The sequence below is a fragment of the Aythya ferina genome (assembly GCF_964211825.1).
Source record: "Aythya ferina genome assembly, chromosome: Z".
Lineage (NCBI taxonomy): Eukaryota > Metazoa > Chordata > Aves > Anseriformes > Anatidae > Aythya > Aythya ferina.
In genome coordinates, this window is record NC_140299.1 from 64,864,803 (window position 1) to 64,883,188 (window position 18,386).

Below are 18,386 nucleotides of genomic sequence, written 5' to 3' on the forward strand. Positions count from 1 at the left end.
CATATCCGAATACTAACTATATTTAACTTTCTCTCCAAAATATTTTGTAATGTATTTTTTTTACAGAAATATTAATGCAGACACAGCATGTTTCTGGGGCTTAAGTGAGCCAAGACCCAGCCTCTCCAGATGCCAGCCAATGAAAGCTCTGTAGACATATGACAGCAGGAATGAGGGAAGGTATTCACTCCTTGGCAGACTAGGCATATCAATTTATGTAATCCACAGTCACTTCTTTCACACGGGACAGCATGCATCAACTCTGTTCTTGGAAGTACTCATAAAGTTCTCAAGAAAGCAGTCTGCTCTTTGGGACAGAAATCAAAAAGTCTTTGCTTTAGAGTGTGCCTCAAACAATGGGTCTTAGACCACCAGTGCGGCTCCTAGGACTGATAGCCTCTCGTGTTAAAAAGTGAGACAGACAACTTTCCCTTGAGGTAAACAAAACCGTAACAAAAACAAAAAACAGACGTGATTTTTTTCAAAATAGTAATAAACATTTATTCACAATAGGTAAGATATTCTTTTATATAAAAGATAAGACAACAATACAGGAGTCTTTGCAATGCAACTTGTAAAGGCTGCACTATAAACAGGGTTAGACTTACCAATGCTTCAGTGCACGGTGACAAGGATTTTTAAACATACTTAGATGTGAAAGTAAACTCAAAAGAATAATTATAGCCTCAGTCAAAACCCCAAGCAAACAGCTTCTTCTATCAATAGCAACACATTTTAGGATTCCTAGAAATTCAGGAAGCATGCCGTTGTAAGTGGAAATAACCACTTCAAGGATTTTTTGCAATAAAGGACGTGGGATGCTTTCCATTTTGGAAGGCATTTTTTTATTCTTTAGAAAAACATTATCTAAGAAGCAATTGCTTCTATCTAAGAAGAATTGTTAAATACTAAGTAAGAACAGGTCACTTTTACCAGGACAAATTGACCTTCCACACATGTATTAGGAATAATTTATAAATTTTTAAATCTAAAAGAAATCACAGTGGAAAGGTGTTCACTTTTAACAACAACGAAGGCAGTGAAATGTATGCTGTGGTTTAACTCAGCGTTCAGATGAGCAACACTCAGCTGCTTGCTCACTCTCACAGGTGAGATGTGGGAGAGAATCAGAAATGTGAAAGTGCGAGAACCCAGGGGTTGGGATAAAGACAGCTCACTAGGTCCAGCAACAGCTGCATGCACAAGTGAAACAAAGCAAGGAATTCATTTGTGGCTTCCCATCGGCAGGCAGGTGTTAAGCCACTCCTGTGGGCAGCCCCCGCAGGCTCAGTTTGGGAAGGACGGCATCCCTGGGAGGGACCCCACGGGGAGCAGGAGCTGAGAGGGACCGTGAAGGAGCAGCAGAGACCAAGTGCCAGGGACTGACCACAGCCCCCTTTCCCCGTTTTCCTGAGCTACTCAGGGGGAGGAGGTGTTTTGTTTGTTTGTTTTGTTTTGTTTCTCACTGCTAATAACAGGTAGTGAAACCTGGATTACATATATCTCCCTGCGCTGAGTGTTTTCCCTGTGACGATAAATGTTATCTCTCTGCCCTTATCTCAACCCTTGAGCCCTTTCCATCATATTTCTTCCCTGTTCCTTTGAGGAGGGGGAGTGAGAGAGTGGTTGTGGTGGAGCTCTGCTGCCCAGCTGTGTAAAACCACCACAATCATGCCCACCATTATGTTGGGCAGACAAACACCATCACTCACAATATCCCTCCCTCCCTCCTTCTTTTCCCCAGCTTTTATTGCGACCACGATGCCACATGGACATTCCTTTGGCTGTCCTGGGCCAGCTGTCCTGGCTGTGCCCCCTCCCAGCTCCTGGTGTACTTCTTGCTGCCAGGGCAGCACCAGAAGCTGAAATGAAGGTCTTTGGCTCTGTGCAAGCACTGCTCTGCAACAACTGAAGCATCAGTGTGTTACCAGCATTCTCGTCCTCAATCCTAAACACGGAACCATACCAGCGAGTAGGAAGAAAATTAATTCTATCCCAGTCAAAACCAGGACAACATACTAGCCTGAAAGAACATTAGCATGTTTCAAAAGCTACAATGGTAGTGTAGGAGCTGCACTAAAAATTACATCCATTATACACTATGCCTTGCACAGATACCTTAAGTAAAATAGGTATTTCTACTACTACAGATCCCAATTTGTATTACTACAGATCCTAAATGAGGATAAAATACAAAAAGACAAACAAATAAAAACGTCAAAGGTTGCAGCTATTCTACACATAAAGAAAGCTCCATAGTCCCAACAGCTTGAAGTCTACAGCAAGCATTCCTCAAAATACAATGCACACCAGCCAGCTTCACACAAGCCCTTTTGAGTCATACGCAAAGTAGTGTCTCCTGTTTCAAGACAGGACGAGACATAAGATCACCAGGAAATTACTGGCCAGACAAGAACTGTAGAAATCCTCTCCTGTGGTTTACCTTTGCCCAAGGAGTGCAAGTTATTGAGAAGGACTATAACAGGAGTTACTGATTTCAGCACAACCCACGTTAAAGTGATACTGACCACAGAGGCAGGAGCTCCCAGGACTCACTGCTAGTAATGGCAGTGACAGGGAAGAGATCACGGATCCTCCTGGCAGCTTTGTCAGCGCATATGGAAGGCAGGGAGGTGACTCAAGACAGCCAGCACAGCTTCATAAAGGGCAAATCGTGCCTGACCTACCTAGTCACCATCTCTGATGGAGTCAATGTTTGTGGATGACACTAAGCTGAGTGGTGCAGCTGATACAACAGAAGGAAGAGATGCCATCCAGACGGGACGGCTTGGGAAGGAGGCCCATATGAACCTCATGAAGCTCAACAGCACCAAGTGCTGCACCTGTACCAGAACAATCCCCAAATTAACGTAGGCTGGGAGATGAAGATGGAGAGCTGCTCTGGAGAAAAGGACTTGGGGGTACTGGTGGATGGGAAGCTTGACATGAGCCAGCAGGGAACACTTGCAGAAGTGTTGGCCAGAAGGTGATCGTATTCTGGGGTGCATCAAGAGTGTGGTCAGCAGGTCAAGGGAGGGGACTGAACCCAACTACTCCACTCTCATGAGACCCTACCTGTAGCACCCAGCTGTGGGGCCCTCCCTGTAAAAGAGACCTGTTAGAGCAGATTTAGATTAGATATAAGGAAGAAATTCTTCACCATCAGGGTGGTGAGGCACTGGACCAGGTTGCCCAGAGAAGCTGTGGCTGCCTCATCCCTGGAGATGTTCAAGGCCAAGTTAGACAGGCTTTGGGAAGTCTGATCTAGTTGAAGATGTCCTTGTCCATTGCTGGGTATTTGGAACTGGATGGTCTTTAAGGTCCCTCAAACCATCCTGTGATTCAGTATCTGGCAAGAAAAAGAAATCCCCAATTTGCTCAGACGTATATACTTGGCTTGTTAGGTCAGAGGTTGTACTCTGTGATCTTGGAGGTCTCTTCCAACCTAGATGTTTCTGTTATTCTGTGAAGAGGCTGTCTGCCAAATCAAAAGAGGATGATCCCCAGGAAATATGGAGTCTAACAAGTCTCCATTTAAAGACATCATAAGAACTATATTTAACCCAGCATTTAGAGCTAAGAAAAAGAGAAATTAACAGCTTCAGCCACTGACTTCTTATTGCAGGCTGCTCCTGCCTTTGACAGGTGAAAACCACCTCCAGAGCTTTTCCCTCTCACATGGTAGCCCTACAAAACCTTCCCCAGTCCTCAGCAGTTTCACAACTGACTATGTCCAAGCGGGGGGAACAGAGGGAGAACAGAAACTCACAGAAGACTGTTTAACCACATCTTTGATCTCCAAGTTTCCTCCTGGTATCTTCTGCAAGAAATTCATCTGTTTTGAATAGTGATATTTCAGCCATAGTTGCCAAGTTACTTAATTTCAACTAACAAAGGACTTGACAGGTCTAAATTAGTGCCGGAATCAGTGCTGGAGTTACTGGAAGTTGTTTTTGATCACATACATTATGCCCTTTTAAATTAACAGAGCATAGACATTGTATAGAATAAAAAATATCTGCAATAGTAAAGAAATCTATTATGAGAGTCTCCCATACAAATTAATTGTTGCAAAAGAACTCTCATGAAAATGTTCATGTTTCCTGAAGAGAAACCTAGTGAATTTGTAAAGAACCAAAAATAAAAGCTTGTTTTCGGTTCCAAATCCTGAATCACGACAAAAAGGTCCTCAGATCTGTGATGGCAACAAAACCACATAAAGCAACGGGGACAATATGACAGTACAGGCACACTTCACATTCAAATTTACATGACTAGTCAAAGGTATTTGTGTTCACATTTCTAAGACAACAGCAGCAAAGTTCTCAGCGAAACACTACATGAGAATAAAATGTTATGCTTGGCCAATTCTGAAACTTGTTTTGAGGTCTGTACAGGCAACTTGCCTCCAAACTAAACTAGTGTTCAGCCAATTAGAAAAAATAGAGGAAAGTGTGACTAAAGATTTGTAGATGTATCAAGAAAGGTACGTGTCTATTCTGAACTATAGCATCAACTATGCCTCAAAAAAAAAAAAACCACAAAATCTTCAACTAATTATAATCCAATGGATTAAGAGCAAAAAAAGAAAAGCAACATTTTTATGCCTAAAACTTGTTTAATATAATATACTCTAAAAGACTGACAATTAGAAGATCTGTATAGATTTATAACATGAATTTTTTCTTTATAACATGAAAGTTTTTCTTTCATATTATCATGTGCAAAAACTAGTTCCATAAATGAATATACCTGAAAGACCTAGAACATCTTAAATTCTTCTTAACTTAAAGTTAATACAAGCTTACTTATGCAGCTGACCCCAGTTATCCAAAATTCATGGAAGCCAAGAAACTGATGGTCATGTCTTTTCCCTCTGAACAGTTTGAAGCACACACAACCGTTCTCCTTAGGATTCAGCCCATAGGGTGCTGAACATCTTGATCATGACCCAATAATGCACTTAAAGTATTAAACCCTTAAAAACAGCACTGGACAACAGATGGGAGTTTCTTCATCCACTTCTGCTTTATGCCAGCTCACAGTCTAGTTCGAGTTCCTGTACAGGTACAAATCTATCTGTTCTCATCATTGAAGGCCTCTGCATTGAACCTAATTAAGTAAAATAAACTCACCAAGAGGGGTTACGGTGTTCTGAAATATCCATACAATTACACAAACATGCAATCGATGAACCAAGACCTTCCTCCTCTCCCCTGGCACAGTGAGGTCCCTACTGTATGAAGACTGTATTCGGGGTCCAGACACAACTGAAGAAACTTTCATTTACAGTTTGAAGATACTCCAAAGCAATGCTCTGTAATTTTACATAGAAATGCTTGAGTCCAGTTGAGTCCATGAGAGACATAAGGTCTCTCACGTCTTTCCCTAAGAAAAGCTGCAACAAAACCAGATACATGCACTGGAAATGCTCTCATGGTATCAGCCACGAATCCTTTGATATTACATGAAGAAAAAGAGGGTAGTTCTGAGTTTGCTTCTGTACTTGAGGCCAACAGGTTCTATTTGACACAAAGTTCAAGCATAATATAAGAGTAGGATGACAACAAAAATTCAAGAAACTACCTTGTAAATTGCATCTCAGAAAAGAGCCTATTTTCAATACACCCAATCATATCACTACCAACAAATTCTAACGTAACTGCAAAAGCTGGGTCTAATGAACAAACTGTTATAAATGAAACAGCCACTAGCTGTATTTCAGCCTTAGAGGAGCCCTGTCATGAGAAAAGAATCCCAGCATACTGCAATAAGATTCTGTTCCATTAACAGCAGAATGGCTCAAGGCAAATAGAAAAAAGATGTTTAAATGTACCCAAAGGCAAACAACAGCTTGTTGATTGTATTTCACATTTTTTCCTGAACCCCCTAAAGTTTAAGTAGCCTTGCTTATATACAAAGGGAAAAATTCACCAGAAATGCACCAAAAACATTTGCAAATATTGCTTAAGTTATGTGCAAACAAGTTCCACAAGAAATCCAGTTTAAAAGACAAAAAAAAAAAAAAAAAAAAAAAGGAAAGAAAGTACTGAAGAGACATTGACTACTTAAATACATAGCAAGAAAAACATGGAACTAAGTAATGTTTCAGTTTTCACCAATCCTTCCTTTCCTAGCAGAGGGCACACCAAAAGTATTGGTTTCATTTTTGTTACTTGGCAGTCTGCTAACCAAGAAATTACCATGGCAACCTAGTATTCTAGACGTTAATTTTTGGTGCTATTTGGCAACAGAGAGCTTTCAAATTCAAAACACCTGCAGCTAGATCACTTATTAGCCAAAACTAACAATAGTATATAATCTTTTGAGTGAATGATTTCAGTGAAAAAATGTTTCTGGAACTTCATTACAAATATTTCTCTCCATTATCTGGAATGTCACTTGAAATATCTAATGATTTTTGAGATTCTTAGGAAAAGTTAGTAATTGCCAAGTTTACTTTTTTTTAAAAAAGTCACTATATTACAGTATATATTTTATACATGTCAAAATATCTGGAAGTAGTCAGTATTAGACTTATTACAGCTTCACGTATTTGCATTATAAAAACATATGTAAGCAGGGAGAGAAAGGCAGCAGGAATAACACATACACAGCGACATATAAAGATCAGGGCTCAGTCGTTCAGTTCCATGACAGTTTTACACAAATACACATCCACAAAAAATATCCTAACCTTACCAAAAAACAAACCAAGGTTAGTCTTCAGCCAGATCAGTTTCCTGAGTTGGTTCCCCTCATGGCCACATGAATGCTAGCCAGTTCCAGGGCAAAAGAACAAGGTGGGAACATACAGATGGAGATGGAGGGAGAGATGGGATACCACAAACCAGACTAAAATCAGTAAGCTATCCCTTTATTTGATACAAGGATCAAGTCCTAGCATAAGAAGAGCTAAGGAACACACTGTTTCTTTTAGCTAGGGTCTTCTATTTTATTACAATATTAGTCTTGCTTTTTCCATCTTCAGCTACACGCAATCACATTTGTACCAAGTGGACTGGGCAGGACCATAATGCATCAACACAAATGGTATGCAAGTTCATGAAACATGGGACAGCTTTTTTCGGGATTAAAACACAGCACCCTGCTGCCCAAAGCGGGCAGAGGTGCACTGCTGGAGGCACCTGCAGAGCAAAGCACCCGTAGTCTCTCAGGATTTGGGCACTCATGTCATCAGGCTCCCCACAAAGACTCCTTAAGATGAATGGGGAAAAGCTTGCTGCCCTCTTGGGCATGTTTCCACCTTTCTCATTGGCAAAGCAATGCACGCACTCCTTGTGAATTACCATCAAACCCTTTCTCTGCTGTCTGACTATGCTGCTTTCCTCACACCTTCTCAACTGAAGCACTGAAATGAGCTTTTTGGTATTATATTTTGAAATATAAATTTATTTATTTATTTATTTTTAAATACAGGACTGATTTTTCTCCTGTGTGGAGAACAGTTGTCATTTCTACCATAATTTCTCCAAATGGAAACCGCAATGAGTACTCAGACTGCTAGTATTTTCATCTAAAGGTTTTGAAAAGCGATTCAAAATATCTCAGATAGTTGGGAGGGAGTAAGGATAGTCTAGAATTACTTGCTCATTGCCAAAGACCGAAATTTAATGGATTTACTGCTGCAAAATCGGTGTCTCATTGTAAAGAGTCAGGCTGCATGCAGTACTTCAGAAAGCATTTGAGCTCTCAAGTCCAAACCAGGATCATGAGCTAGCTAGACATATTTCTGCACCCTAAAAAAACAGTGGTAGCTGTAAAAGGACAGAGTAAAACTAAACATAAAGAACTAGTCCACAGATGCCACACTACACAAACCAGCATAAGTTACCACATGGACAGAAAAAAAAAAAAAAAAATAAATACGTATATTTATATATATATATGCACACACACACAAGTCCTCCAAAACTGAGGACTAGCAGAAGGTGACTTTGTAACCCTATATTTAATTGATCAGCTGGACACACATTCGAAAACCCATAGCTAGCACTCTGCTGAAGTATTTCCAAGGAATGTTGCAGGGGGATGTGATTAAGGCAGTCAACACAACTGCACACTAATCAGTGGATTTATATGTTCAAGATTTCTTAATTAGACCACTGATCTAGCTAGAAGCCTCATGTGAATTTCATCCCTCCTTATGCTTTGATTTCACAGAAAAACAGTAATAGAAACTACAATAGTGATGTAAGAATTATCAGAATAAATACACATGAATAAATATTGAGAGTAGCAAGGGTTGTTTTTTTTTTTGTTTGTTTGTTTTTTTTTTTACTTTTACTCTTCAACAGGTGGACTTTCCAAAAGTAGATGAAGAAGAGTGCACTGCTCCCATGATAACATTACGAATTCTAAATAATCTGAAGCACAACATCATACCTTGACTAACAATCTGTGTAACTTTTTGCAGTCATCATACAAATCATGAACATTACCCAAGCACGCAGAGTTCAACTGGTGCCATAAAACAAAACAAAACAAAAACACCTCTGGCAGAACTGGGTATGGAACCTGTTCATACAACAGTCAGAAACACACCACCACCATTCCCAGTATTAAAGGGGAGGGAGTATTGATTTGTTGAATCTCCACCCAGTGTGTCTTAAATTGTGATGTTGCTACTCCCTCTTTTTCCATTTTGAGAAAGAAAGGCATCTTTCTATATAAGTGGCATGTTGTATAAAAAAAAAAAAAAAAAAAACAAAACAAAACACAACCCTCTTCAGAAAATATTCTACATTTAAAAAAATACAATTCATGTTAAAGTTTTTTAAAGGTTAGAAGTTTAACATCCTTTTATCTAAAAACAAGCTTGAGCAACACTGTTGAGCACTTGCCGCCCTCTCAGTTACGACAATTCACAAACTAAAGCATTAACCTTAATCACCAGTGAGGAGCTACAGCTCTCACTTCTGACTGCCCGGTACATGATCAGCAATGGCTTTAAATGTGCGTGAAATTCAGGCCAGCTGTCAGAGCCCCAAACCATCAAGGAATGGACTTGTCTGACCGAACATGTGGACAATGGACTCCTAGCTACGTAAGTCAGTAGGGATCTACCACGTACCAACTCCTTTGCAACAGAATCTGAAACTGGAGCAACTGAATAAGCGTCATTCCTTCTTGCAAGCAGAGAAGCAGCAGAACAACCAGCTGGCAGTTCAGCTGAAAGAACAAACCAGCACATCAGGTCATTTTCCCTTATTCTATCTCAGTAATGGGATATAAGCCACTCGAAAAAGGGCACAGTAGCAGTTTACCAGAGGAGAATGGTAAGAGAGTGAGTAAGTTCTGACAAACTGTAAACAGTGTTCTGTTGTAATCTTCTTTAGTCTCCCTCACTTACTTGCTCCTCTACTTCCACACAGCAGTTCACTGTTGAATATTCCAAATAACTGGCTAGTAAATCGTGCTGAATTAAATGATTTCAAGCATCCTCACAGCATTCTTCTTCTAGTTAACCAGCTGCTCCTTGCATGCCTCGGTTTGCTTTCAAAGAACTGCATGACATGGGCTTTCATGCATCATCTATCACCCGCCCACGGGCCTCCAATATCCTTTGCCCAAGCAGTCAGCATGCCACAGGAGCAACTGCAGGTCAACTGTCTCAACTCAGAATACAGGGTTCGGGCAATTAACGACTGCTGTTGCAATGAGATGGTGGTATTGGCCTCTTAAGTCACCACAGAAAACTTCAGAGTCCTGAGAGCCAGCACATTACTACTTTTCTCAGCTATCCTGTAGGAGCAGAGCATTAAAACTTTGTGTATTCTGGAATTAAATTTGTTAACCTAGTTTCTGAGGAAATTAAGTTTGTCATCACATTGTTTGCCTGTCAGTATCTCTCCCCAGTAACTTTCAGGCTTAAGAAACAGACACCAGGTCTGACAAATCACCACAGGCCAGAGCTCCCGCACATTTTATGAAAATTGGTAGCTGAATAGGTCACGAGAACTAAAATTAGCTTGTCAAGCATGGAAGATACATAAGCAGAATTCGTATCTTTTCCATGTGGGCTGCCAATTTGCATGCATACTCACTCACCAGCATGTCTGGCTCTGAACCAGCCCCAGAGCACCAGCCACATCTCTGGGTCAGCCAAACAGGTGGGAAACATGGTCTGTAACTACAGCTACCGCTTAGTGCTCACAGAGGGCAAATCCCTGGACAATAAGTAAAAAACTGTACAGACAGAGGAAGAACTGAGGATATCAGTATGAGGTTTTAAGGAACACTGGATGCAAAGTTGTAAGGCTTCACTGTTTCTGCAGCTTATGTATTAAGTATGTTTTACTCTTACACGTTCTTTGGGCTGATGCTTTTAACCTGGTGACCGAAGTTCCAAGGGGAATTAGGACCTGACACCTTGCTGAAGTGGATAGATGAAGGTGAGGTTCTTCTGTGCAGGAGATATCACGTAAAATGAGATATTTTTATTCTGATTTGAATTATCTTCAGCTCAGACTAGTCCCCCATACAGAGATAACAGGGAATGAGTGGGATGCCTGCGAAAAATTATAGTTGCACAACACCTGGCAAATATCTGTCTTAATATTACCAGAGAAAGAACTAAGTATTTTTGTGAAGCTGTCGTTCAAAAACAGCCACTCATTTCATAGTAAGACACCCACTTCAAACTCACCCACTTCAATGTCACCATACAGTTGTTATTATGCAGACAGAGAGGAATCATAAAAGGAAAATGGTTTCAAGTTAATAAAACAACACAAAACTTCATTATTATTTGAATGCTAGTACCAGCTGAGGAATGATAATATCGAAGAAACACTGGTTAAACTGCTTTTCCATTTCTCTGTAAATATGAAAGATAAGAAATGGTTTGTAATTTCCAGATTGTATATAAAGTACATCCAAACTGTGCTTTTGTGAAAAATGAAAATAAAAGTACTTCACATTATTATTACCAAAAAAAAACCAACCAAACACCACCACAAACGTATACATTTTTAATATCCACTATTTTTCTTGAAATTCTTCCTCAGCAAAGTATCTCCCAGTCCATACGTGTAAGAAGGGAAATCTGGAAAATCAAAAGACAGAAAGGCTTCTTCAACTATGTGAAAACTGCCAACAGAAAGAGGGGAAGGCCTCAACTATCAACTCCTACCAGTGAAGTGAAACTCAAACCATTAAGTTTAAATGCATTCTGGATAGAAGTAAACCATGTCTCATATTAAACCTTGTAGCAGGTAAACCAAATTTTCATCGTATGAGTAAATATCACCAGTACTGGTGGACAGTGGAGACAGGAATACGCAGCACTCCTTGCACTACACAGGTCCTGCAAGCTGAAGGAATTTCTGCCATGCAAGTGTACTTTAGCCGTAACATTTTTTCTTGTCTCTAATCAGTAACTCTGAAAGTTTCTACCTTCTTGTCTGAAGGCAGAAGTATGATTCTTCAAAAATTCAGACAGGAAAGAAAGTATATGCCTAGCAACACAGTACTGCATCATGAGGGAGATAAGCAGAGAGGTATGTCACAGAACAAGGGAGTATAAAGAAAGTGAGAAATGGTGTCCCGTCCAACAAGGTGATAAATCTCCAACCCTTGCCAGACCAAAACAAACAAACAAAAAAACACAGAACAAAAACAACAAAACACCACAAACCATAAGCCCTCTGTTTTCATGCCTGGAAAAAACAGCTGTGGTAATAAACATTTAATAAGGATGAAACATTCAGAATTTCAAAGGAAGAAATCCAGAAAGGGAAAGCCAAAGAAAAGAAAGGGAAAGAAAGGGAAAACCAAAGGAAAGAAAGGGAAAGCCATGAGATAACCTGAAGCCAGTGAAAGAATAGAAAAACGTATGTAATTTTCCATTTCCTAAATATTTTGAACTTTTCGATAGTTTTCCACAAAACTGTCGTCTTCCTTATTTTATTGATAAGTGCTAACAAAAGACAACTTCCAACTTATTTTACTAATGTACGCCTAGTCTAAGGCTGTTCATGTGCCCTATGCAGCCCCTAGCACAAAGCTACCTACCACGCATATCAATTACATATATATCAACACATTAAATGAGTACAACACCAGTTCAGGCCTACAGTGTGCTAATGAGTGACAAAAAAAGCCATAGCCTCAGGGACCACACTCTGATAACCACTGATAAAAAGGCAATTCAGTCTGCATAACCAATTTTTTGGAGTTGTTCAAAGAGGATGAGTATTCTGCTAGTGCACCAAAAAGTGGGGTGAGCTCCTGGTTTCAAACATTAAACAACATTAACCATGTGTCAGATTACAAAGCACAGCATGCTATTTCCCCTACAATGCCTGCCTCCCCCCCCCCACTTTTCTTCCATCAAGATCATTTATTCTAGCATGTCTCTGCATTTTTTTTTTTTGTTTAACAACTACAGATTAGGCCAAATAAATCTTAAAACAGAAAGAGAAGCCCTACATATTTAACAGCACTACCATATAACTTATTTAATGTACTTTTCAGCAAGTGTAGAAAATACAAAGAACACAGAGTTTACAGAGTTTAAAACATCCCTCCAGATATCTGTTTGACACTGTTTCACAAACATACCTTCAATTCTTCATTGTGCAGTTGACAAAACCCCAGATCTAGAAGATACAGTAACCATGCCAGTGTTAGTAAGAACTTACAGTTGCACAGGACGGTTCCTGCAGAACCTTCTTTGTTCTGACATGACAACTGCTCTCACATACACACCTGTTTTATATATGTTGTATTCACTGTTCAGCCATTTAGAACTTTCCTAGTTTTCCCACCTGAAGAGTGGCTTTTTACCCAGGCAGACAATGACAGAACAAGAGGGAATGGCTTTAAAATAAAAGAGAGGAGATTTCGATTAGAAGTTAGGAAATTCTTCACTGTAAGGGTAGTGAGGCCCTGGCACAGGTTGCCCAGAGAAGCTGTGGATGCCCCATCCCTGGAGGTGCTCAAGGACAGGTTGGATGGGGCTTTGGGCAACGTGGTCTAATGGTGGCATCCCTGCCCACAGGAAGAGGGTGAAACTGAATGGTCTTTCCTCCCCCTTCCAACACAAAACTTTCCATGATTCTAGTATTGGGTTTTGGGGTCATTCCCTTCTCCTGAAGCTTGCTGCTTGCTTCGTTGATCTCCAGATTTTCCATACCAAACATAAACATTTTCCCTTACGAAATGTGTCCCTCATTCCATTCCCTCCTGACACACATCGCCCACTGATCATATTTGACTGATGGAATACCTGAAGTTCTGTCCCTCCTCCCTTCTTTCCATAACCCTTGTTATTTCTGAGCTGCTAACAACAGCAAGCGATCACTTTGACAGCCTGTTGCTTTATACTCTTCTCTGGAATTCCCATCTCATCGTGCAATTAAGTGTTAGTTATGCTATCCTTCCTATGCAGCAGTCCCCCAGTGATCTTTCCCTCTGGATGAAATCCTTTATTTGTTCCTAGGAACCAGCTGCTATTCAAAAACAGTTCTTACCAGCCTCTCAGGCAAGCAGTCTACCGATCAGCACATAAGCATATCTACACAGGACCTCAGACTTTTTTCTAATGTATTCTCATAAAACTGCAAAGAGGAATGGCTAATTCTGAAAAAGATGAAGATAGCTTATTATCACAGAAAAAAAAAAGTAAGAAGCCATCTACTCAATGAATTGTAATAGGTAAAAAATTAATGGAAACTGTTCCCTTAGGTGCTTAAGGATTCAGATATTCACACCCAGCACTTACTGGCAGCTCTATGCCAATGATATACTGTAGGTACTGCTTATATAAAATCTTGTTTCTCCGTCCTGCTCAAATAATTTTTTGAAAGGGGTGGGCTTTCTTTGAATACTTTAATTCAAGACAAAATAAATTTAATTTCAATATTTTTAGTTTGAAAAAATTTAAGAGTTATACCTGCTGGAAGACGTTTTGTTTTCCATTGGCCCATTTTGCATTGCTGGCTAGTTTGCATTTTCCACTGGAAGTATCAAGGTCAGAATTTAGGGAAATGACCTACAAACTCCTGAACCGCAGACCAAAAAGAAAAGAGAAATAATGAAGACAAACATAATTTTAAAGCCATTTTAAAAACATGTTTGGAGACCTTTATTTGAAACTGGCTTATTGTCGTTTTAGGTATTTGGAAAAAGAGTAAGCCAAATCAGAAGATGGCACTCTTTTTCTTAAATAGCTTCCAAACAAAGAGCCATTCCAGGTTCACTGCTCACCTTACCTTAAGGCACACACGCCCTAAGAATGGGAAACATGAAGTCCCTAACATTTTACTCCTCACCCTGAGCTCCTGCTCCTACTGGGGTGGTACTCCTCACTTCTGCTGCCAAAAAGGACATGACATGTTTGAGATTGCATTCTTCCATAGTGTATTAATTTCAAAGACTTTCTGATCTGATTTCTTATCTTGCCAAGCTGCTAGACAATCATATCTTAAGCTAACAGATGTCCGATTCAACTTCTGAGAGATGCTTTATATCCAATGTTTGCATAAATAAAACATTTAAACAAGTCTACTAATGTATGAGAAACCAGCTTCCGTCACAATTGGATTGATCCAATCAGATCTCTACATTTTACACTCAAATTAGTGAATTAGAGCCCCTAAATTATCTCTGGCCAGTATTAAGCTTGCTAATGATTTCAATAGAAGTTCTCTAAGAGACTTACAGAAATACTTCGCTGGACTCAATTTTGGCCTGTTTACTCATTATAGAATGATGATGAACAGAACATTTTCATTCTAAAAACATGATAATTGATTCACATTCCAAGTAAATTTTGACTATATACACACACACATTTCATTTAGTACTAAATGCAATATGAATTCATCGTTGTAACCCATCTTTGCATCAGAAATAACGTATTTGTAACTGTTCATACAAAACCAGTACAAGATTTTAAAATCCCTTTCCCTGAGATGACTTCAAGGGCAATCAAAGAGTCACTGAATGTAGTAACTGATCACTTCTGTGTAAAAAACCCTAACAGAAATTTTTTTCCCTTAATTGCTCTCCACTACCAATCTCCACAGCATAAAATAAACTAAAAGAAACTTATCACTGGTGAATTTATCGTCAATTGTTGATGATAAATTCACAATTGATTACTATTCTTCTTCTAGGACACTCCTGTACCCTAAAAATCTAGTAGGAAAAAATGCAACACCATAATATTCCCCTTTTCAATCAGTTCACCCTTTCTTCTTTTTCATTTGGCAGCAAGCTTTATACCCAGTAATGCAAAGGTTGTAGAAAGATGTCTGCTATAACAGCAGTAAGCAATTCAGCACATTTACTACAATAAAAAGGATTTCTATAAGAATATATATATTTCAAGCATGCATATACACCTATAAATTACATCCGATAAAAGTCTAGAGTGTGTACTGCAAGTATCTCAGTTCCTTTAAAAAACAAGTTGCAAAGTTTCCCATGACTGTTTGCATGTTTTTTTCATTATTGTATACTACCACACCAAGGAACCACAGATGTTTTGTTTTATGAGAGCATCTTGCTAGCCTACGTGGCCTACCACACACACTTTATATAAACCACTTGAGTTAAGGAAAAGTTTTCATTTCTGTCCCGAAGTACGGTAGTTTGATAAGGGCTGTATACAATACTGCCAGAAGAAGGCAAAAAAAATAGGCACAGTTTGCCATGTTTAATTGATTCAGTAATCTGATGAAAGAAAATCTGTGTGAATGGCTGATCAGAATTTGCTGTTAATACTCATATAACTGATGATGTGGCAACTCTAGAAACTTTAGAAACAGCTGCTGGAACAGTTCCTAGAAAAAAAAAAAAAAAGCCACAATTCCTCAGAATTCTATCTCACAGAGTATAAGTTTGGAAATTTCATAAGCTTTCAAAAGACCTTTTCCTTAGGACATTTACATGGTCTGTAAAAGAATGTCAGTAATTTAACACTTGAACTGTTTTAAACAGAATTCAAGCCCAATGTAGCACAGTTTTTTCTCCTGCAAGAAACTGTTGTGCTTAGAATTATTTATTAGTAACACAACTAATGCAAGAATTTTTACATGCATTTCCACAGAGCTAAAATATGACTGCTGCCAAGTATTCCAGAGTTTAAAGAGAAAGCACTGCTAGCTTTCTAACTTTGCAGAGACTTGTAATTTACAGCAAAAAGTAGCAATTTGCCAATATATTGAGAAAAAAAAAGGAATAGATTAGCTATCTGGTTTTGAATTGTGTAGGTTTTATAGATTAAAAAAAAGGGGGGGGGAGGGTTAAACTCCTGTATTTTCTTATACCTTTCCAATGAAGTTTAGTCTGATTTCAGTGACATGTAAGAGACTGTGTGACCAGCTCCAATGAAGTATTTAAGACCATGCACGGATCCTGGCAATGCCACAATTCAGCCCACAGACAGCTTCAATTTCTACCACAGAACATCCCCAGACACCTGTACTTTTTTCAAAAGTATCTAAGTGCAAACACTTGATATCAAGATTAATTCTGAAGTGGTCACAGATGAGCCTAAAGTTGACCTAAGTTGCCTAAGAGATATCAGATACAGCAGATAGCTCAGGGTACCAGGATGGGTGCCCACCACCAGCAAAGAGTCTGGATTTTGTAGCACTTCCCAGAATTGAAAAGGTTAAGATTACAAAATGAGTTCAATGAGAGGGAGTTTAAGATAGCTGCTTCTGCTTAAAGAGAGTGTCTTGGCCAACATGCTACTGTAACATGGTGCTGGAACAAACAAGAATCACAAGCCAGAGACAAAATATTAAAAGAGAAGTCATCTGTAGACCTGCAAGAGGAATTTCTTCAGGGTAAATAGTTCTGAGTTCCGGTATTTCCTTTGAGGGAGCTCATGTATTTTATGTTAATTGGTGGATAAGCAGCCTTTGGAGCACAGCCAAGAACTTTTCCTAAGGAAATTCTCCCACTGGTTAACTATACGATGAGGCTCCCCTCACCACGTCAAGTCTACCTTCTTTCCTTGACAGTAGCCTATTATTGCTATTTGTTAAAACTTGTGATTAGTGCTCTCTGCTGGTGATTGAGATCGCAGGATTGAACTCATCTCAGACAGATACTATAACCTTTTCTAACAAAGCCACAACACTAAAATGCAGCATTTTCCTCAGCAGGGAGACACATGCCTTGAAAGAGAGCGTGGTATTTTGACATACGAGCAATCAGACATCTCGTAGCTCAGTGCAATACCAGGTAACTGGTCAGGCACCTCACCTCATACCCCACTCCCCCTTTAGACAGCTAAAAGGTCAGAGTAGAGGATTATTAAAGGAGCTCCTAGATTCACCACAGCCCAGAGGATAGCACACAAAATGGATCTTTGGGGGCAGCTACTATATTTCAAAGAGAAGCCTGCATAACCGCATTGGGCTGGCTGCCCAGTATTTCGGCCTGCTTTAAATACCATAATGCCTAACAGCACTCAGTCATTGTTATTTTGAAGGTTTCAGTCTAGGATTCTTTTTTATCACTGGTAAAGAAGGTCCAGGAATGCACTTAAAAACATCATAACATTCTTTAGGTAACACTAGCTATTTGGATATAATACACTAAAAAAAACCTCAACGCTCCCACCCAGTTTGTGCTCAAAAGTGAAAAGAGATTAAAAAAAAAAAATCTTGAAAGAAGACTGTGGGAAATAGAACTCCTGAAAATTACATTTCGACTTTACTCATTACAGGGCTGCAACTTGGTCTAAAAGCTCTTTTTCAGGTAAGAGAACAGGTGTTGTTTTTTCCCCTTCAGATACTCTTGTTCACATTTTCCAAAGATAAACTTTTGAAAGTGTAATAGCGAAATGACATGATTCTTCTTACATAAGGGTTAGTAACTACTCTCCAACGAACTCGTTCTGCAAGATTAGCAAGATCTAAGGACTCCTTTGGACTTCTCTTTGAACCCTTTAGTTTTCCTGTCCCTATAACCTTGATCACTAGTTGACTTCCACAAAAGGAACACCTGCTAGACAACAGAACTGTACACCATACAATCACCCTGGCTATTTAGGTTTGTTGGCTGAATGCTCTCCCCAGACCTTCTGTCTATGCAGAAGCAGAAAACCACCTTACCGAAAAGTTTATCCTGCTCAGAAAAAAAGGACGCATGGTCTTGTGGCTGCAGTGGGTGAGGAGCAAGAAGAGTGAGAAACTCCAGCACCTGATGCAGTGAGGCCCATGAAATCACAGCCTGAGAAAGATACAGCTGTGGCACGTCACATGTGACCATGATGCTACACTGAACAGCACAGCACTTCTGAAAGTGAAGACCCTTCAATGCTAAAAGATGGCCCAGTTTCTGCAGTCTGAAATGTGGGGGAAAAAACTAACCAGTAAGATACTGAATTACTTGCGTAAATT

The 18,386-nt window shown here is 39.5% G+C and overlaps 1 protein-coding gene across 2 annotated transcripts in view; it reads right to left on the minus strand.

Moving 5' to 3' along the window:
• Positions 1 to 18,386, minus strand: part of SRFBP1 (serum response factor binding protein 1) — a 75,326-nt gene that overhangs the window by 52,819 nt on the left and 4,121 nt on the right. The window contains exons 1-2 of one of the 2 annotated variants that reach the window (XM_084503007.1): positions 13,919 to 13,958; positions 12,586 to 12,623 (exon numbers count right to left, since the gene is read on the minus strand). The exons of the other annotated variant lie outside the window; for it this stretch is intronic. Of the exons in view, the coding sequence (XP_084359133.1) occupies positions 12,586 to 12,623; positions 13,919 to 13,952 (72 nt within the window). The 5' untranslated portion in view covers positions 13,953 to 13,958. Of the gene's footprint in view, positions 1 to 12,585; positions 12,624 to 13,918; positions 13,959 to 18,386 lie in introns of those variants that run through there. 2 annotated transcript variants of the gene reach the window in all.